The sequence below is a fragment of the Malaya genurostris genome, chromosome 2 (genome assembly GCF_030247185.1).
Source record: "Malaya genurostris strain Urasoe2022 chromosome 2, Malgen_1.1, whole genome shotgun sequence".
NCBI classification, from domain to species: Eukaryota; Metazoa; Arthropoda; class Insecta; order Diptera; family Culicidae; genus Malaya; species Malaya genurostris.
Genome location: NC_080571.1, coordinates 264855478 through 264878508, shown reverse-complemented (window position 1 = coordinate 264878508; position 23031 = coordinate 264855478). Strand labels below are relative to the sequence as shown.

The 23031-nt window shown below is 36.7% G+C and overlaps 1 protein-coding gene across 7 annotated transcripts in view; it reads left to right on the top strand.

Annotated features, from left to right (window-relative positions):
- The window catches only part of LOC131429842 (protein limb expression 1 homolog), a 107414-nt gene extending 85308 nt beyond the window's left edge, over nucleotides 1-22106 (top strand). Inside the window, exons 1-5 of one of the 7 annotated variants that reach the window (XM_058594245.1) lie at nucleotides 1056-1217; nucleotides 12792-13645; nucleotides 19979-20142; nucleotides 20206-20396; nucleotides 20463-22106. In XM_058594245.1, the coding sequence (XP_058450228.1) occupies nucleotides 13570-13645; nucleotides 19979-20142; nucleotides 20206-20396; nucleotides 20463-20829 (798 nt within the window). In that variant the 5' untranslated portion in view covers nucleotides 1056-1217; nucleotides 12792-13569 and the 3' untranslated portion in view covers nucleotides 20830-22106. Of the gene's footprint in view, nucleotides 1-1055; nucleotides 1271-1440; nucleotides 1627-10749; nucleotides 13646-19978; nucleotides 20143-20205; nucleotides 20397-20462 lie in introns of those variants that run through there. The other 6 variants (XM_058594246.1, XM_058594244.1, XM_058594243.1 and 3 more) reach the window with 6 other exon arrangements.
- Nucleotides 22107-23031: the final 925 nt, after the last annotated feature.

Below are 23031 nucleotides of genomic sequence, written 5' to 3'. Positions count from 1 at the left end.
CTTTTGAGCTGGTTCAGTAAATTCTAGATAAAACTTTATTTATAGAATTTATTTATTTTTAACCGGAATTTGATTGATAAGTAGTTGAAATTATTAAAATAATACAAAAATCTAGCTCTTGTTTCTGTGAATTTTATTGTCGACCACGCAATGGATAATAGCTTTTAAGGTGCAGAAATGTGTAGGGTTGCACAGTGGTTTTCGGAAAATAGAGCAAAAAAGGCTATAAAATCAAATACTATTGAACAGTAACAACCCTTTCCTAGATATTTAAAACTCTAATCACAAAACATCATTATTGCGTCATATATTTTGTATGGAAGGACGAAAAGAAATCGACAATAACCTACACTTGAATAGATATGGACAGCGTAACTTACAATGAAATGAAGAAAGTTACAAGTAACAAGCTGTTTTTGTAGCTAATACTGGGATGCATTGTATTAAGTAGGTTTCGTATCAATTACCCAAGTTCATACTTTCGAACGCAATTTTAGAAGCAATGTTAGAATAGGCGATAACTTTTTGGTTAGGTAAGGACCTCTTCTACTAAACAATCATCGTTTAATATAGTCAAACATCAATCTTGTCATTATATATTATGATATATCAACGGGTTTAGTTTTATCGTTGAAGTTTCACCGTTACTTAAACAAAAATGTTATTATTGTTTCAAAAGAATTCTTACTTTTGTATACAATACTCTCCTTCGGTTGACCTGGAAAACTTTCTGGAAGAGTAAAACATCGAAAACTTTTATGCAAGCTAGTCCCTAGTTCAAGCACGACCACCAACACCCAACGTTTACGATCTCGCGGCCCACCTACGTATGTGGGGCTAGTGAGTGCCCGGTTGAATATGATGTGCGTCCGTAAAGAGAGCGAGTGCTTCCAAAAGGGGCCTCTAAAACAACACAAGCACTGAGCTGACCGCAACAGCAGAACCCATTGTCCACACACAGCCTGTATGTATCCGTCGGCTCTCTGGGCTCCGAGGGTTTCTTCGGAAGGGAACATGTTGTTTTAGTCTCTCCCGTTGGGTTCTTTAGTCGTTTAAATGTTTCGCTGGGGTATTGACGTGTAAGGTCATTTCGTGTTTTTTTCATGTGATGTTTTTTTTTCTTTCTTTGCCCCGATCTGCAACTCTCCAAATTAGTGAATCAATAATAAGAAAAAGTGTTTTATTGATCGCGGGTTTTAGCTGATCAGCTTAGCGAGGTTTGATTTATGTGCAAATTAACATCAACTGATACCGCCTGTGCCCAGTAAATGTATGTGTGTGTTTAGATAGTGTAGCCAGAGAAAAGGCGAGCAGTTCGATAGACTTTCTTTTACCCTTTCCAGAACAAGTTCTTTTTGCATCTCTTACTTCTCGTTTCCCGGTTTGTAGTGTGCGTTTTTGCCAACTTAGAAAGTAAAATAATTGGTTGCATCGATTTCAATTTCGGTTCGGAGTAGTCAAATGTTAAAATGAATCGAAAGTAGTTCATCTGACGAAGGCGAGAAAAACAAAGAAACCTACAATTCATACAGCAGTGAAACAATCGGCGAAGTGTGCAAACGAGTACAGCCCATCAACTTTTGAATGAATTAAGGGCTTTTATATTCTGTTCCTTGCATTCCTTAGGTACCGTGGTGATGCAAACCATGAGATTCATTTTTTTTAATAAACAGTACATACACTCACACTTTCATGAGATCCATGAAAATCTACTAAACTAACACTGAAAACATTTTCATCGAAATAACCCATTATGGGATATTGTTTTCCCTGGTCGGTGCCCGACTAAAGAAGGGTCTTCAACTCCTCGTACATGTTGTACGAGTCCTCTCACATGTGCATACACTCATAAGCGACGAACCCGCAGTCGACCGCCGTGCCGATTCGAAACCAGGCACAAAACAACGATATGATGCAGAGTGAAAAGCACATAACTTATACCGTAAATGCTGTAAATCTCGCTCGGTCTTTTGATGCTGCTGCGGTCGCTGCAGTGGATGCTGCTGGGTCTCCCCGAGGAACCCGCGAGCGCCTGAGAACAGACGGCGGATATAAAGAGACATGGTGGAAACTTTCTTGATGTACACACTTATGCAAAAATGTTAATACTTACAAATGAATAAAAAAAAACATCAGCAACGGCAACGAAAATACAGCAACAGGAGAGTAGGAGAAACAGAGCAACAGCAAGGCAGGCTGCAAAAAACTGCTCAATAAAAATGAAGTGACCATCTGCATGGGGGAATAAAATTATACTCACACACCCGCCATCAGCAGCGAAGACGACAATGACGACAACAAAGACGCAGAGAGCAACGGAGAACGGACTGGACCTTGTGAATGTCTTTTTTCGCGTTTCGCGTTGCTTACAGTTTGCACATCTGAGATCGTTCCATTTTTACGGCCTCAAGAACGAGGCGGTACTCTGACCGCTAGGCACAAGGCTTCTGGCCAAGACGTTTTAGTTCCCGCAAACTGCAAGTTATTGCTGATTATTTTATGTATGCTGCCTACCTGCAGCATTTAAACTCGCATCCATGGGTTATGTGTAGACAAATGCTAGAGTTTAACTGACACCCACGTTCCTAGGTGAAATATTTGAGATAGTTAGAAGATATCATACCTTAATTAATTATTTATTATGAGTTACAGAATAGAATTAGACATTTTTCTTCCCAGACGTCCTGATGTCACAGAAAGAGCTTACTGAAATTGTGATACGCAAGTAGAATAAGCTTTTATGTCTGCTAAGCGGCTTTAGTTGAGCTGTTGGGTTGCATTGTTAGTTGCATTGAACTACCATGCACTAAAAAGTTGGCTAATTTTTGTAACAGCGCACTTTGAAAATTGAAATTCATAATACATAAAATAATTTTGGTTTTAAAACCTGTTTCTGTTCATATCAGTAATGAATTTTTAATGAATTTTACCGGTTTCGACTGAAATTTGCATCTTATAGTTGTGAAACCACTTTTCACTTTTTTTATAAATATAAAAAATAGGTTTAGAAAAATTTTCCGAGACCCGGAGGGCCGAGTGTCATATACCAATCGATTCAGCTCGACGAACTGAGCAAATATCCGTGTGTGTGTGTGTTATGTTATGTCAAAATTTTTAGTTTTTTGGCAATATCTGTCACAATTAACCTTGAAAACGGAATATATTTTTAGACTTAGATTCCGTATGGTAAAAGCTATCCAACAAGCCATGGATTGTTAGAATCCATCCATTTTTAACGGAGATATCGATATTTTTGTGTAAGTGATAGTATGATAAAGCAATGCTTGGATGCAACTTGAAACACGATTTTTTATACTGTTATATACAGTTGTTTCTAAGTAGCACTAAGACAGTGTACAGTATCCTTTTTCATGGCATTTTGCTTCGGACCGATTTTAGCACGGTTCGTTTTTGGCAACATAATCGTTCGAATATGACATATGTAAACCAGATGATGGCAGCATTTTCGAGTTGAAAGCAATTCCATAATTATATTGATTTAAACTACCTACAGCAATAAACGCTGGAAGAACATAAGACCCATATACCATTCGAATCAGTTCGTCGAGATCAGCAAATGCGTCTATAACAAATAATTTCACTCAATTTTCTCGGAGATGGCTCAACCGTTTTCTACACACATATGAAAAGTGGTATACTCCTAAACAAGGTTCCTGAATTTCAATTTGATCCGACTTCTGCTTCCGACACTACAGGATGATATGTGAAACGAACTTAAAATAACGTAACTCATTTTTCCTCGACGAAGTCTGAGCCGATCTAAAATTCAAATGAAATTTAAGAACCATCTAAGATTCAAATGAAAGGTCTCAAGATCCTATAAAACGTGTAGCTTTTTAGTCAGATCCGATTTCCGGATGATATGTGTAGTGAGAGGAACGACAAATCGAATTAAAAAAATCAAATTAATGGATTTATGGTCAAATACAAAATTAATGAAATTTATCCGATTCTGACCCGATTCTGGAAAAAAACTCAAGTTTTTAAAACTCAAAACGACTTAGAAAATGACAATCCCAAAAAACTTCAAATATGGACTTATGCTGGTTCCTGAATACCGGCTCTGGAAATACCGTAAATAATGACGAAAAACTCTAAAGTTGAACTTACTTCGACATCTTATGGAATGTTCAATCGATTATCACACGTTTAGATTCGAATTCGATTAAATTTGCAGTTTCGATATTACAGGGTAATGAGTGATTAAAATCTCAAGCTGCCGCTTGAAACAACGATCATTGAAATAATGTCATGAGAACTAAAACACCGAAAAATATTCATGCATTTTAATTTAAGTTACATTGGAATAAATAAGGTGAATATGTTTGCCACATTAACATTTCGAGAAACCGAGAAAGTTTCTTAAAAATGCGATAAAAAATTGGTTGGATCGAGGGAAAATCAAAAGAAGCAGGCCGAAGAAATATTGCACAGAGTGAGCCGATATTTCAAGCGGAACCCGTACCTCTTCGTCCAAGATGTCACAAACAAGCTAATAGTGTTCTATACAATAGTTCATCGAGCTAAAAAATGAGCCAAACTGTCGACTAACTTAAAATGAGACGAAATGCAGAACAAGTAAGCCAGAGTACGATGACAGAAGCTGTACTTGAAGGTGCTGTCGAAGAATCACCGCGTGCTACAGGATGATCAAGTCTACGTCTAGACAGCCTTTATACATCTTCCTAGACCATATTGTAATGAACAGGAAATGGAAAGGTGACAGAGATTTTCAAACATGAAAGTTGATCGAACATTTATAGAGAATAAAGAAAAGGCTTCTTATTTAGCGAAAGCGAATTTGTCACATATTCGTCAGCGAACGCTAGATTGTCTGGAACTGCTTCTCGCCGATAACTGTCTTTCGAGTCTTCTTGGAGTTGTGCTTAACATGGTCCAGTATTTTTTATATTAGGTGGTGCTCTGGCGTGTTGGGAGTGTCCATGTTCTGGACGATGACATCAGCAACGTCCAAAACATGGACTCACTTAACACGCACACTGCTCTAAGACCGTTTTCCTCTAATAGCAAGATTCTAATTTCTGTGAAAACATATTTCTCGGGCACTACTGCACTTGAATATCCTAGTTGATGGTTCAAGTTGAAGGTTTTATTTATCTTGTCTGATAAAGACAGCGTAGGTTTCCTTATCCTATACCACAAAATCAAACTGCCATAAGCATTTTCAAATGCAGCTTCCGCAATCATACTCTGAACAACTTATTTTGTTTATCGTCGCGATTTTGAGTCATCGTCTTCTTGTAAACTGACAGTCCAACTCATTCGATGCAAAATTGTAGCCGACAACCCCAGCTTGCTTGCTTGGGTTCCACATGAAACAGCTGGTCACTCTTTCAACCGAATTACGTCTACAACACTTACATTACATTGCCAACAGTTGATTTGATAACATTTAACAAATTCGTGCATTCAACCTGTCGTGCAAGTAGTACGATTTTTTGTGATGCACGAGTAAAATTTTGACGCATTGTTCGCAAGCAAAATTTTGACGTTTGCTTCGATACCCTAAGCATGCCCAAATCAAACAGTAAGCATGATGCTACAGATACAACTTCACAAGGAGGGATGCAAATGCACGATGTATAATATTGCGGGGGTATTCATCACAGTTTAATAGACTGTTGTGAAAACCTTGACTGATAGTGTTCGGGCGACAGACTATGTATATTCTAGCAGAATTCTATTTCCCGATGACGGAAGGTTGGAAGGCCGTAAATGTTGTTGTCCTCGTTAGCGGGATAGCGGGAGGCCATTGAACATGCCCATATCACTGTTTTATCGGCAAAAGCTACTTACACCGCTACAATAACCTACGTGAACCAAGTGCATTTGGTTCGGATATTCAAATGTTTTTTTATTTCGGATTGAGTCTGTTTTTACCGCCAATAATAATTTTGAAGAGTATTTTTATGTTCTGAGACTCAATTCAAGTTACGTAAAAGATATTGTGATAATTTCTGAAAAGCTTATGAAAAACCCATGTGTACTTAGAAATAAAGCACATATAGTGTAGCGTAGCGAATAAATGACATTACGACTTAGATGTTGAAGCATTGGAACCACCATCATTGAATCAATTACTAAGAAATCAATATATAGGAACATAATTGAAAAATCTACATAGGATACTTTTTGTAATGGGTGTTGCCATATCCGAAGATCGTGTTTCTAGGCAACAAATTTCTACGACCGAGTACATAAATGTGCCTTTAGTAAACAAATTAATACATATTCGCTGACAGGTAATAGCTGATAGTGTTCAGGCATACTGAATTATACTGGCGAAATAAACACACACACGAGTAATTACTTTCAGGAGATACGTATCATGTTGATGTCCCCAAAACTTTTCCGCGGACCTCAAATTGAATATTTGACATGAAAAGTCAAGGTAAAAAGAAGCTTCATTTTAATTCACTAATACCCGAAATCGAGGATTGAAAAATCATACTTCAACACACCAATACCACAACATGAATTGAAATTATCAATATACCTCAACCGTCAGATGCATTTAATCGGCCATGGGGGCAAGTAACTAATCTCGAAAATTAATTATACCATTGCTACGGAATAAAAACCTTGATGAACACACCTCTGCTGGGGCCATAAAATCTAATCTCAATCCGGCTTACTTTCATCGGGTCGACCAAGCAGTCGTCAACAGAGCATTACGTGCGTAAGTGCCTTCCACCCGGAATGTACCAGATGCGTTTGCATCGATTTCTTCCAATGAACAGCAGAATGGTTTTGCTATAGGAAGAAGACGATCTTATGCACACTGCCATGGGGAATCGCTAGGTCGCTAGGTGGTGGTGACACCAAACGGTGCTTTTCTTCATGGAAGAAACACTTCATAAGCCCATCAAAGCTTACTCGGAGGAAGCTTAATATAACTAGATCCGCAAGGTAATTTTTATTGATGATTGGTAAACTGGTCTTACGATTCTGCAGATTAGGAATACTGTATGGTATTTATATTATATAATACACACTGAAAAAAAGGTTCGGCTCTATCGCATCGATGTCGTTATAGCTCATGAACAATATCGGTATCGAAAAAATGCATTGGTTTTTAGTTATGCTATTTCATATATTATAGTAGATGTGCAACATAGCAATTCGAATAAGCTCGGAAGTGGGAACAAAGTATTTGACTACAAAAACTTAGCTTGAAATATTTCCATTCCACCAACCGATTGGTGTTCGAAGAACTCTGAGTCCTATCAAGTAATACCGCTACACCATAAAGATGCACTAAGCTAGTTCCGATGTCTCGCTCACCGTTGGCTTTGTTTCCTATCAACATTCGAGTGAAAAAATCTTTATGCTTTTTTGGAGTATTTCGCAAAAAGCAGTCCCACATCGACCAGTCCCAATCGAACCGGACTGTAGCTCCAGGCCACCACCGGTTGAGGTTAGAAATTTCGTTCAACCTGCAAAATTAGAAACACACCTAGCGATGCGATAAGAATCTCGTTATTTTAGTACCTTGCTTCAAACGGTTTTTGTTTCGAGATGCTATTCTGTTTCAAATATTAAGGCAACCGCGCAACGGAACAACACGCACCAGCAATCCGAATACAGTCACATTCTGGACTCTGAAAATTTCTGTGCAACAGAACACATCTCATCAGTTAAAAGGTACGAAGAAACGAGAAGCATGATAATAAATACTTTCGTTATATTGGCTAAATTTTCATCTGTTAATCGCCGACGATGTCGCTTTTTTTCTGCTCTCAATCGCGTCGTGTGTTTATAAGCACGACAAGGGCAACCTGTTCCTTTGGTCTTCGGATCAATCGCGGTTGCCACTGACTACACGAAAGCGCACTTTGCACAATTATGCTACCAACAGAGCAATCCACACCCAACGACAAACACAAGTGCAGTATGCACTTCTAAGCATGTTGTTTGAAAATGTATGATAGATCTTTGATATAGTTTTCGACGCTATAATTCTAAATTATTTTTCAGCATAACTAATTATCATGAAACAGCACAATATAATGAACAATTGAAATTAAATCTTAGTTCTAAAATTTAAACATAACATCATTTTTGATTGAATAATACCAATTACATTTAATGTTTTCATTTTATTCCCCTTCTGTGTTCAATGTTTCGTGACACAGGCGGGCTCATTCCATGATTTCGTCAGTTAAGGTTGCGTGAAGAGAAGAGGAAAGACATTTAAGTCGACAAGCGGCCAGCTTTATTTTCAATTTATGTCAATTCTTTACCATTCTCGCTCGTATAGAAATGCTATTGATTGATTCCGAACACAAAGTTGCAGGGTTGCGTTTTTCAAGGATCGTTTCGTATAGCAAATCAGTGCCACGTACAAGTTCTTCGTCTCATCAAGAATTTCGGGAATTATAAGTATTCATCATGAAGCCGATAACACCCCGGGAAAAATTTCGTCCCATTTTCTCAATAGCTTTTGCTGACGAATCGTAGACGAAATTTTGTTAATCACATGAATTTTTTCTATGAGCGCTGATCGGCAACCGATGGAAATTAATAGCAAATAGTCTGAATGCTTTTTGATACAGTGCTGTTTCTGTGGGCATCGAAAATATTATTCAATCGAGGCAAAACAAAACAAAGTCTGGGTGCTATATTCCAATATGGAACTGATCGTTCTGTTTCAAGTAACCGATTCCTGATGTACAGGACAATACAGGCGCGATACAAATAAGTAAAAAAAATCTTGTAAGATTGAGGTTCGAACATGTGATAAATGGTTTTCAAGATCAGCACTTCACGTTCTGAACTATAAACTCAGATATTAGAGCTAATTTTGCTTGAAATAGATTAGAAATTACTGTCTAAAATGAACCAGCATGATTTTCAAATAGCAGTTTAGATAGAATATTTCGTTTTGTTTTTTTATGCGTGAACAACCGATCTATTGTATAGCCCAGCCAGTTGTCATTGGTCTTCGAAAATGTGAAATTTTTTCGTATGTATGCCTCAGAGTCAAACAAAATGCCCTTGAATAAGAGTGCAGTGCTTTTCTTCGTAACGTACGAGTTCGGTATTTTTCTCACATACCAAGTCGCTTAGTATTTGTTCGAAAAATCTGAAAGCTGAATATCTTGATAAAATGATGTCTTGGATTGAACTGAATCCACATTGAACAGACATCGAAGCTAGTACAAACTTTTTTTGAAAAAAACTTTGTAAGTATCTCGAACGCAAGAGCCCATAAGCAATGGCTGGGCTGCTAAAAGCGCCTCTATAGGCGAATAGCAACACACATTGAAATCTTTACATGGATACGACTAAACGACTAAAAAACTACGATCATTATTTTGGAAGAACATTTTACCATTGCTCACAAATCGTTATTTGAAAAAAAGCAATTCGCGCAAAATTGTTCTCTTCACTGCCAGATTGAAAACAGAATTGGAATAAATATTACTAAATCGTTTTGAAAAGAAAAACTAATTGCAGCATTAATCAGTGCATCAGTTCTAAGTCAATTAGCAAGAATTAAATGGATTTAATTCTTCTTTTTCAATCGAGTATTGGAATGATTTATTTCAACTCAGAGAGAAACCCGATCGGCAAGAACTCCGTATATGTTCAGACCTCGAACGATTGCATTGGTGCGGTTCAAATTTCAATTTTCTCGTTCCTGTGATCTTATTTAGCAAGTAAGCCTCGCAAAAGTCAGTATCTATTATCAAACCCCTTCTATCGTTGATTGAGCAATGAAATGAGAGACATTTCGCTTCATTTGCCAAATACCTTTTGAACCTACCTGGAGGTGTTTGAAAAAGTGCCGTACACTGTGAACGGATAATCAAGTTCAGTCTAGCGTCCGACAAAAATCGATGCAATCTTCAATTGAATCGATTCGCTCTCTGTATTAGTTAGTAAGTTAGTATATAAGTTCCTTTTCCCCATTACACAATACAAGTAGGTTTAGAATTTTCCCTACACAAAAATCTCAGAATTGCGGAAGCAAATAATGTCCTCATGGTAATAACCAAATCATATATATAATAGGGCTGAAAAGTCACCACTTGTGGCTGAACACCCAATTTAAATCTTAATAATTTTATTTTAACTCATATTCCAGTTATTAAAAAAAAAAGTTCAATCTAGCCTCTGGGCGTTTCTTTTTTCCAGAATAAATCATTTTTCCTGTGAATTTTCATTCGTTTGATTTTTCAATCTGTTTTTCCGCCCAAGACTTTGGCATCAAAACAAACGAAATATACAAATCGTTCCTAAATTTTATTTTTACTATGTGCGAAAGTTAAGAATTAGGAAGTAAGCCACCATGGAGCTTTCAAAAAATCAAATTTTTTTGTGAGTAAAATTTTCGTAAAACCTTATAGAATGAGAAAAAAACGTCTTTTGGTCAGAACAAATGTCGAACTGGTTGTTTACGATAGTTTGCAAAGATGCCTCGTGCCGCGTTTAATGCATATTGAGACAGCTTTAATCGCGTTTTTCTCGAAACACGATCTTCAAAATCAGGCGAACTCATAGCAGCTACAAATCTTTATCGATTGTTTACAATTTCTGAGGAGACTTCAATAAACACATTATCTAATATACCACGTAGGGGTTTCTAGATATGTTGTCATTTTTTTTATAAATAATACAATATGAAATGTATTAAATTAAACTTTGCACTTATATGCTTACATTTTTTGTTTAAATTTGTATTTTCGAAATACCCTACGTGGTATACTAGTTTATGATGCATATTTTCAAAAAAATTTGGTTCTTGTGCCAACTTTAAATTTGATGAAGATTTAAAGACACATTCGGTTCGCCCGTTTTGGACCTCCCGGAAAACTAACCGCAGCAACTTGATCATGAAGAGACTATTTTTTACCGGAATTATGTAACAATATTTTTTTTCAAACTTTGAAGTGCACTTGATTAAACACTAAAAAAATAATTTCGATAGCTTTCACTATATTTCTTTCGTTTCCAAAGTTGTCTAATTTTTTTCAAGCGCTTGGTGGCCTTACCCCTTAATCCCAGGTATGCTGTGTGAAAGAGTTTCAATAATTTTTAATAGTTTGCAATAAGGCAAAATATATAATTTCTTCAAGAGTACCTTACGTTTCACAACGAAAAAAATTCATTTGCGTTTGTCAGAATTGTCGACTGGTAAAAGCATAGTCGACCACGAAGTAAATACCGAGACCTCGATCGGGTTAGTTAACAACAAATCAATGTTGTAAATATAGAAATATGTGCATATAGCGCGAACAGTGTCTATGTTCTTGGCTTGAGTATTCTTTGTACGTATATTCACACGAAAACTAAAAGCTTCCTATCGCGAGTAGAAGTTGATCGACGGGATTGCTTTTCTAATATTGTGTTCATTTTACGAATACATATTACAAATTAAGTGATATAACAACATATTGGTGATGTTTAATAGATCAAATCGTTCATAAACCATATAAAATTTTGATAAAATTGTTTCACACCAATAGCTCGAACAATTTCACACGTTTGACATGCACATGACGACCACGAATTTTCTCGGTTAATCGTTACTTGTATCTACATATGATTTAGTTTATTCATTGCATTCAATTTACCACGAGTTACGCACGTTTATGTTATTATGAACATTTTCTTCATTAACTCGAATGCAGTATTACCTAGAAATTCCTAAAATAGAATTGTAAACCTGTCACCGTCTATAAAAGTAGTTTGTAGTTAGTTAGTAGTGTGTAATTTTCAATTTTTTTTCTAATGTTGTTTTTGTTTTTATCACTGCACTGGAGTAGTGTAGCACCGACTACATTAACACCAATTTGTGTATAATCAAGGCCTCCTTTTTACCCTAGCCGGTGTAATGCCACCGTTGAAAACGAAAACGCTATAAGGATGTGACTATTTCATTTAAAAAAATCTATACACTTTGGTCATATTTGAGGTGGTGCCATTTGATAAATTTGAATTCTCACTATTATTGCGTTTGACAAAAGACGCTCTATCAGAAGTGTTTGTAGGAATATATTATGCTACATTGTTTCGTCATCCAGTAATGCCCTAAAGTATCAGTAGCATCTTTAATAATGTGTATATTTCCGATTCCACAATTTAACGTTCATTTGAAAAATCCTTCATTTGGAGCGCATCGATAGTTTTGAGGAGCATATTTTTTGTAACTTTACGCTTTAATCGATGCTCGTCAAAACTTTCCGAACATTTGCTTCCGCTATTCAGTTCGAAGAATAACGTGCTTAGTTCTTCAGAATGATGACCGTGCCGAATTACTTACCAGAAAAACTACATGGAACCCCGAAATCCTACATTTATCATAGGTTATAGGTTCTGCGAATTCAATAATTACCGAACTCTCACAGAGCTAGAGATATAAAATCATCATCGCTTGCGAGCCTATCTCATCCTAACACTAAATCGACAATGGGGTTGTATCTACAGCCGAAGTGGAAAGAAAACTCCCACACGAAACTTCAACTCCAACTAGCTGCTATGGTTCGACTAACCGGACCGGCCTAGAAAAGTTAACAAACAACAAAAAACTTCTTCACTCCTTCACGGCCAACAAGACTGAGTAAGGAGATCAATTAAACCGTCAAAGCGCCAGAATCCTCATGCATAAGCTGAACCGAAACAGTGTTTGCTCTCACGCGCCAGAAGGAGACAGCACAGCAAAGGCTAAAATACACTTCTCATGCAACCAATTATTTTATTCTTTCAATTTAGTCTTTCCCCTTGTCTCGTTGTACCGCGCGAAGGTAGAAGAATATCCATAAATCCATAAAATCCGAAGAATCGTAAAAGAAGAAAATTAGCATAAAGGAAGCCCCGGAGGAATCAGCTTCCAGTAGTGTTCGGAGCGGGTTAGGTTAGGGATCATCGATTGGCAGTGAGCGAATTGCTGGACGAAGGCACAAACCCCTTCAGCCAGACTACCACCCGCACGTACAGCCGCAGAGGTTTTTGGTTTGCGCAAGTGTGTGAAAACAGTGGACTGCAGATGAGAGGAAAGGCGGTTTCGCATCCCGTGTGATGATTTATCCGGAAAGCGTTAATCTTCTGAATGAACCATTGAAAGAAACACAGAAGAAAAGAAGGCGGAAATAGGGGCCAGAGGGCTACCCACATTACTTACACTGCCACAACAACTACTGTTCCTATTAACGAAACACATCAGTGAAGATAGCACACGAAAAACAACTTTTGGTGAAACTTGAGAACGAGTGGACCTCTCTGTGGTCTCTTGGTCAGGGTCGGGCTCTCATCCATCGCCGCGGTAGAGAGGTAATATTATCAAAACAAAAAATAAAACAGAGTGAAAAAGTGAGAGCAATCGAGGAGAAACGATCAGCAATATTGGAGAAGAAACAAAGAAACATAAAACATAGAAACAGCATAGTTTCGTATTGGTGATCTGTGTCTATGTGCGTTCGATGCATAGACCCTTGAAAGTGGTGCTCAGTAGCGCAGTTGAACAGATATCGAAAGTGCTAATTGTGTGTTGAGCTATTACGCATCCTCAAAACCAGTGCCAAAATGATGGTTTACTCGGAAGAACCAATTTGGTCTATTCCTCACATTCCAGCCCTGTACGACGATGGAGACTACGGTGGTAAGATATCATAGATACAGTGTCTGCAATTCATTTGAGGTTCATTTATCCTTAAATACGAAGTACAATGCTTACTACATTTACTGAAATATGCATAGCTTGAGAACATTAGCCAAACCAATTCATTAGAATTCAAATGTGTATCTATTATCATATCATAACAGGTTCCATATCGGAATATTGGTTTTGAGAATAGAAGCGTACTAATCTACCTTTTTTATATAGTACACCGATAAAAATTAATTTACCCGGTACCATGATTGAGAAATTATGAAAATCATGAAACATGAAATCATCAGTAATAGACATGATCTCAGGAGAAGTAATGTTTCATGATTTCCAGAATTTCTTAATCATGGTACCGGGCAATGGATTTATTTCCAAGTATATTAAATCTTCAATTAATGATTTCTAAAATGCAAAAGTTCTGTTGCGATTTTATCAAGCATTGAACAACATAAGGTAGACACTGTCGACTGAGTTTGTGTCTAGTTTAATGATTTCAAGGAACTTTACTTTTAAGAGTTAGCATTTTAATTGTACGTTTCGTATCAAATTTCTATAAAATTAATAAATAAATATCGATTTGCATACCTAAACCTACCACTCTGCTCTTCGTCATAAACATTTGCTCGTCCATGTTTTTTGAACCACAACTCCATTATCTAACCTTTCCTCCACTCATTATATTAGGTCCATAAAAAAGGTATAACTCTCGATGAATTCCAGCAGTCCTTTTTCATACAACAATCTTATACAACCACAGAGAACAGACATCCAAGCTAGTACATACTTTTTTGAAGAAGCTGTCTGAAGAATACAATTGAAAATTCGCAAAGATTCATCGTTGCGTACGATTTTGCGTGCATGAATTACAATTGTATACAAGCTCAAAGACAAGAGCCCATAAGCGATTGCTGGACTGCTCGAAGCGTCTCTGTAGGAGAATTGCTACTTAGTGATCACTTCGCCAAACCGTTCGAATTCTTACACACATTGAAATTATTGCTTGCATATATTTCCTTTGTGTTACAGCCGAAACTTCACAGCCTGCGGGAATCATAATTATCGCCGACATTGTTCGCGAAATAAACTAACATCACTTTCGCTAAGCAACTAACAAACCTTACAAATTCTATCAATATTAAGCCCAGTGAGGAAGATTTGTTTTGCGTGTTAAGCCGTCTCTGACAAATTAAAGTGAGTTCTGTCGGAATCCTCACAGAAAGAAATAATGAAATTTACACGAGATGTAAATCAATAGTAACATGGAATAGACATGGGTTGAATCAAAATTTTGTTTGAAAACCTTCATCGATGCAAAACTAAATTGAAATGCATTGAATTTTCAATGAATATAACTGTATCTTTCAATTAACGCTTATTTTGCGATTAAATTGTATTGAAACGTACAAAATTGTAAAGTAATTTTATGTTTAATTACCTGCTCCAAATATGTGCATGAAAATAGATGTAAATTCACAAAATATTTTCAACTGTGCTGTTCTAATGTCTACAAGTTTAATTTTGGAGATTTCGCCTCTATTTCCAGTACTTCCGGATTCGGTAACCGGAACCGCCCAACTAACCAAAAGTTCGGATAAAAGGGACTGATTTGGCTTAAGCAGCTCTCAAAGTTAATCAATAGCATTCTAAGCAGCCCATTTTTTAAGTAATTATCCACACTTGAAAGTTCGCGCGACGCAGCGGAACGAACTTCTAAGCTGCTTCTAGAATACATTGTTCAGCTTCTATGCAACGAAAAAGTTCACGCGGAACTTGTTCTGTACTTTCAAGTTGCTAACAGTACCACGTGCACTCTTAAGCAGCGAGAAAGTTCAGGCGGAACTTGTTCTGTACTTCGAACTGTCAAAAATTGCCACGTGTTTTCTTAAGCAGCTAGAAAGTTCACGCGGAACTTGATCTGTACTTTCAAGTTCTCAAAAGTTCCGCGTGTACTTTTAAGCAGCAAGAAAGTGGACTTTTTAAGTAATTGTGGAAATTCTGGTTGCTTGGGCGGTAACCGAAGTTGGTTCGGTTTAACAAATTTTAATTAGATCTGCAAATTGAAACAGTTTTGAGCACAGTAGAGAAAGTTTTGTACACTATTTTGCATCGTCACTTCAAAATATGGTTTATAAAGAGGGACGGGCATAGCGTGATGGGTTAGTCAATACCTTTCACGCAGCCCACCTGGGTTCGATTCCCAATCCCGCACATAGGGTCAGAAAGCTTTTTTGACCCGAAGAGGCGAAACCTCTATAATTGAAACAATAAAAAAAATAAAATGGTTTATGATTTTTGAACACTGATCGCCCTTCAGTTCCGGAACCGGAACCCGACTCGATGAAACATTCCATGACAGACTGGTTGATCTATAAGACCTTTCAATTGAATAAAAGTGTACACAACCGGTCCAGCAATTGCTGAGAAATCGAAGTTTCATTACGGTTTGATTTGAGTTGAGTTTTTGGCCATCAATTAATACATTCTGTAAACTGGACGGGTTGTCTGATCAGTTCTGAAGAACTCACAGACTTTTGAAACCGAAACTTTGATCACTTACCAGGTGTGTCAGTTGTAAATTCGGATTTTTTTCAAGAGATGAGATTTCAACGTGGTGTCCTGGTACTCCTGATATCACCCCATAGTTCGATAACAGAAAGTTAGATCGCGATCAAATTCTATACAAATCGTCCGAGACCTCTCATTTGGATCTAACTATGTGAAAATCGGTTTTGCAACTTCGATAATATATGGTGCATATTTCTTATTATTTATTATCAACACTCACTCGGAACTAGAAATTGAATTTGGATGAAAGCCCATATCCAACACACAGAGAACAGACATCCAAGTAGAGATTTCAATGTGTGTAAGAAATTTAACGGTTATATGTCAAAGTAATCACCAAATAGCAATTCGCCTATAGAGGCGCTTCGAGCAGCTCAGAAATCGCTTATGGGCTCTTGCGTCCGAACTTCCATACAATGGTAATCCATGGGTGCAAGATCGTACGCAACGGTGTTTTTAAGGGATTTCGACTTGCCCTACCCCAGCTTTTTTGAAGAAGTTTGGACTAGCTTGAATGTCTGATCTCTGTGGGAAGTTCATAATTTTGTTCACACATTGACAGAAAATCTACGATCTCGTCGAACTGAGTCGATTTGCACAGTGATTGCATAGTCTTTCTATATGAGATAGTTAAAAAAAATCTAGCTTTAATCCACCTAGTAGTATGATGGTGTCTTTCTTATATCACTAAATATTCAACACAGAAAAAAATTATTAATTTTACAGGTGACAGAATTCTACAAACGATTCAATTCACAACTACTTAATTTTTCAAATGACGCAATATTCCACCCGCACAGAATTTTACACGCTCCGAATGTAATTTGCACTTGGTTACCAAGCGCTGCTGTATGGATTTATATTTATCAATTATTTAATGAACAGATATGAGCTCTGCGGTTCAGTCGAGTAACCGATGTGCTTGTGATCTAATGTTTCTCGGTTCAAGTCGCGCTCTGCTCTCGATTTTTTGTTTTTTATTTCATTCGAATTCAAGACATGTAATTTTTAAATCACTCAATTTTACATGTTCTTGAATATAAATTTGTATGTGCATCTTATAAGATGTAAAAAAGTTTTTTTTTCGAACTGTGAATATATTTCATTTTGACTTTTGAATAAAAAACAACAATCTCTGAGTGTCAATTAACGAGACCTACAAATAGATGCAGTTTGGAGTCCGATTTAGAAGATTTTATTCAGTTTTTGTATCATAATATTCAATAACAGAATTTTTCCTATCCCACCATCCTTTAATTCCGGAACAAGAAAACGGATCCGACTACACTGAAGTCTTTTTTATGCGAGTTTACGTACCGCTTAAAAAAACGCAACTCTGAAACTTCGCATAAAAAACCGCAGAAAGGAAACAGCATAACTCTGAAATTTCGCATAAAAAAACGCATAACTCTGAAAATTCGCATAAAAAAACCGCTTAACTCTGAAAATTCGCATAAAAAAAGTCGTATAAAATAACCGCATAAAAAAGACCGCCTAAAATAAGACCCTAGTGTATTATTCAATAATAAGTTAAGGGAACATAAGATCTCTCATTTAAGAGAAAAATCGATTAGGTCATCTCTGAGAAATCGATGTGAGTTCTATTTTGTAGCTTTTGAACATTATTTTCGGTTCCTTTGAAACCGGATTCCGAAGTCCAGCCAAAAAGAGTTTGCGTTTTTATCAACTAATAGGATTTCTAAGTCAAAGAATTAACTAACTGGTTTGAATAATGAGCTTATCTTTACGTCTCTACTGATATAAACACACTCATCACTCCAGAAGTCGGATCCAGATGAAAATTAAAAATTTTATAGAACCATGAGACCTTTCATGAGATTATAAGTTAAAGAAAATCGGTCATACGATATAGAGTTCAGTCTTCGACAAAGTTATTGAATTCTAATTTATCGAAACCCCTTCCAAGGGCGCGAATTTCATATTTCTTGAAAAAAAAAAGTTAAATTTTTCCGCGTCTTTACAGTGATTTTTGAAATGTATTTAGCCTTTCTCATACAGAAAGTCTATGTAATAGAGATGATCGGGTTTCGGGTATCTGACCCCAATTTGAACCCGACGGGTATTGGTTGGGTTTGAGTTTAGAAAAAAATATATATCGGGTTCGTATCGTGTGTTTCGGGTATTCGAACCCAAATATCCGGTTTTTTTTCGGGTTCGTGTCAGGTATGGGTGAAGATTTTTTTACTTTTTAACGGGTACGAGTCGGGTTCGGGATTGGAAGAAACATTAAAGCGGGTTGGGTTCGGGTTTAACAATTTGCCTACCCAACCATCTCTACTATGTAATCACTGTAAAACCAGATTTGGCAATCGGGGCACGGAGGATCGAATGTCATATACCATTCGACTCATTTCGTAGAGATTAGCAAATATCTATGTGCGTTCAAATGAAAGGTCATATAAGGGCAAGGCATTGGTTTTACATTCCTTTTTGTGTAATTTGACCTTCTGTTTCAACAGACTTCGCAGCCGATTCATAGTGTACTGAACCATTTCATGGCTGGGGCAACGATGCTAAAGAATGGTCATACACAGAAAAAAATTATTAATTTTACAGGTGACAGAATCCTACAAACGATTAAATTCACAACTACTTAATTTTTCAAATGACGCAATATTCCACCAGCACAGAATTTTACACGCTCCGAATGTAATTTTCACTCGGCTACCAAGCGCTGCTGTATGGATTTATATTTATCAATTATTCAATGAACAGATATGAGCTCTGCGGTTCGGTCGAGTAACCGATGTGCTTGTGATCTAATGTTTCTCGGTTCAAGTCGCGTTCGGCTTTCGATCTTTTGTTTTTTATTCGTATTCAAGACATGTAATTTTCAAATCACTCAATTCTACATGTTCTTGAATATAAATTTGTATGAAATACGACGCTCCATTTATGTGCATCTTATAAGATGTAAAATCACAGGATAGTTCAATAAACTGGTATTAACTTTCTCCATCCAGTTCATCTTCAAAGGCGTATTTATTGACGTTATAAAAAGCTACATCCTTTGAAAATGAATAACAATTTCACATAGTTTGTGGATTTTCTAGCTGAATGCCTGGAAAACTCACCTTACACTTTTAGAAAAAATGAAACTTACACTGGACGTAAATTCCAGCATGCCTTAATTTCTTGGGTGATGACTAAATATTACATCTATTAACATGTAAAAATGAATTCTGCGTCTGCTCCAATGTCAACTACAGTTAAATTAGCTGTGAAATTAAAAATATAATTTAATTTTACATGCGCTGAGTTGTAAATTTACGTGATTTAAGACGCCCTTCTATGTGCATCCTTTTATATTATAGAGACGTGAATTTACATGTTTTTTCTAAGTGTGTACACCTACACCATCTTCAGCTTCCGGAAGTATACATAAACTAATTCCAATTTAAAAGAGATGGAAAACCGATTTTTAAACTTAGATTTAAATGAAAAGCCTTTCGACCCCATAGAATGTTATTGAACTTCATTTGCATCCGAACTTTCTGGTACCGAAATTACAGAGCGATGAAACCATTTCAAATATAGTTGATTGGAATAATTCCGGTGTGTTTGTTAGTAATATGCATTCTTGTAAGCAATTAATAGTACGAACTTTCCTATAATTAATGCTTATTGGAAGCATTCTATGCAAACTAAGAAGTGTAAATTGTGCAGAAAGTGGTTGTTGTCATCCGTTTTATGTCTCTACTATTGCTCATAATTCCTTCTCTCTAATTCACCTTTCAGTAAATGTCGTCGAAGCGCTGCAAGAGTTCTGGCAAATGAAGGCAGCACGAGGAGCTGAGCTGAAGAATGGCGCACTAGTGATATACGAATCAATCCCATCAACCAGTCAACCCTACGTCTGTTACGTAACCCTCCCCGGTGGAAGCTGTTTCGGAAGTTTTCAGGTTTCCCGCACTGTAGTCTGTCAGATGCAGCATTTCCGCTAACGTTAACGTTCCTACTTACAGAATTGCCCAACGAAAGCAGAAGCTCGGCGAAGTTCCGCCAAAATAGCTTTAATGAATTCAGTTTTCAACGAGCACCCGTCCCGACGGATCAGCGACGATTTCATCGAAAAGGCTGTCCAGGAAGCCCGAGCATCTTTCAAGGGAGAAAACCCCGAGGACGACGGACCAGACACGGGAATTGGAGCATTCAGGTAGTAACATCAAACCGTCATGATTGTTGATCCCTTCAACTGACCGTCATTAATTCTCTTGCACAGGTTTATGCTAGAAACTAATAAAGGTCGAACGATGCTCGAATTCCAAGAGTTGATGACCGTTTTCCAGCTTCTTCACTGGAACGGGTCCCTAAAAGCGATGCGCGAGAGGCAGTGCTCCCGACAGGAGGTGGTTGCACATTACTCAAACCGTTCGTTAGACGACGAAATGCGCCAACAAATGGCCTTAGATTGGATCGAACGAGAGCACGAGAATCCCGGTTTGCTGGGTAGGGAACTGGCAATTGCCGAAAGAGAACTAGAGACTGCTCGGTTGGCTGGACGAGAGCTACGGTTCCCTAAGGAGAAAAAGGATATCCTCCAAATGGCGCATAACCAACTGAATGGTGGCAGCAATATCAACAGTTGAACACTAGTTTCTATTTTACCTAACGTTAGATGGGAGAATTCTTCATTGATGACCAATTCGAATGCTAAAAGTTCATCTCCTGTTATCATTGTATATGATTGATTTTGGTCTCGTACTTGCTTTTCGTAACTATAGCGTATGAAAATTCCTTATTAATTAAATGGATTGTTTTTATGCATTAATGATTACGTTTTTTGTTTGATATATAGTTTTATGATAGATACAAACAAATCATGCAGGAAGATTCTGTTTGCAAGAAGCTTCTAATCCATAGCAAACAACCAGAACATAAGCTCAAGTAAATGTGATTTTATTTGCATATTCTCCATATGATTTAACAGTAACATTCCATAGCCGGTATCTGTGAACAGTGTTTTTAATTGGTGGTGGTGTTTATTTGTTTACAAGTTCACTATTTCTCTCGTACAATCAACCTTCAAACTGTCCCTAATACTATAAGTTTCACTATTCAATTATGATAGAACACAGAATCTACTTAATATTCTCAACTAAATGATATAAACAAGCGACGATAGCGTAGTTTAGTGAGTAGAGCAGCATTTAAGCACAATAGAATCAACCCAGACAAATGTACATACACTTACATCAGGTGAACGGTGTTGATCGTAATTGTCCAACTATTACTCAAACTGTCAAACGCATCAAAACTGTATCTTTCCAACATGTTAAAAGCGAACTTTGCAGCCAAGCTGATTAGAAAACGTATCAAACAAACATACCTGCTGGAGGCACATGATTTTTTGATGATCAAAAAATCTATTTATTCAAACAAAAATTGTGATTTTAATGAGTTGAAAAAATTAGTTAGAAAAATTAGTGATTTTGAGAAATCGAAAATTTTAATTTATATTTACAAAACAAAATACAGCAGTATATTTACACTTAAAAATTATTATTTTAGAAAATGTTTTTATTTGTAATTACAAAATACCCTTTCGGCCAAATTTAAACCTAAAATTTAGACGAAAATTGTGATTTATGCGTAAACTAAATTTTAACATATTTTAAATGTATTGGATAACCAACCAACAGTGTTACAGTGGTATTTTACTGATTATTAGAGAAAGTGAAAGCTAAGTTGGCACAACAAAACGTTCGCCGCAAGCTAGAATTACTGTCTGTTTACCAGGTGATCTTCGATTCTTAGCGTTTCTATGATTACAGTATGGTTCTACCGACAATTGTCAACCGAACATGTAAAATACAGTTTTAGCACAGAAAGCGTGAATAAATAATTTCGTTTTGAATGCAACTAATACAGGTGTGTTGATTATTTTTCTTAAGACAGCCAAGCGTACCTATTTGCTATCTTCGATTGAAAGTAATGTTCAATGATGCGTCTACTCATAACCACTAAATTATGATAGGGTGATCGTACCCTTTACCATCTCAACGTCTCCAATCATTTCATATATTAAAATCTCTAGTTAGGGCGAGATCTGGCAACTCACTTCAATAAATTGACTTAAAGGATAAGATGCGAATCAGAGCATTCGCATCGTAAATTCGCGCTGTTATAATTGCACTATTTGCATACAAGTTTTGCAAGAAATTGCTTTTTTGGGACGAAACAAAGAACCAAAATTGTTTGACGCTCTACCTTATGGAACAATTCCATTCGAAGGAAAGAAAGGTTTAAATTTTGCCATTTTGTCCATGCTTAAAGTAAAATGTGCATCACCAGTTGTTGTCATGAACTGTAAGAAACAAAATTGAGCTTCTCGAACTTCATTAAATAAACTCAAACACAACCGTGTTACACAAATAACATTCAATTGATGAATGAAAATAACGGAGTGAAGTGCGAATATAATCTGGTACATAAGATCATAGCCGCTGCTGCTAGAAAGCAAAATTACATACAAATATTATTTCATTGGGTCGACTATTTTCAGAAAAATACATTAATAACAAATCCGTTCACCTTCAGCATCTATAATAGCTCTTGATATCTAAGAAGGACGCTTGGGACGAGATTTTGTGAATTGCCTTAAACTGTAAGTTCGGTTATTTATTTAAGTCTTCAATTGGTCCAGACCCGATCCAAATTATATCAATCCATTGTAGACGGTTTTGAGCAAATTTTCTCTCAACATCGTTTTTTGCAGAGTAGTTTTAAATTTAAAATTTTTTTCATTTAAGTGACTATGAACAGTTTACTCGAACCATCTCTTTTACCTA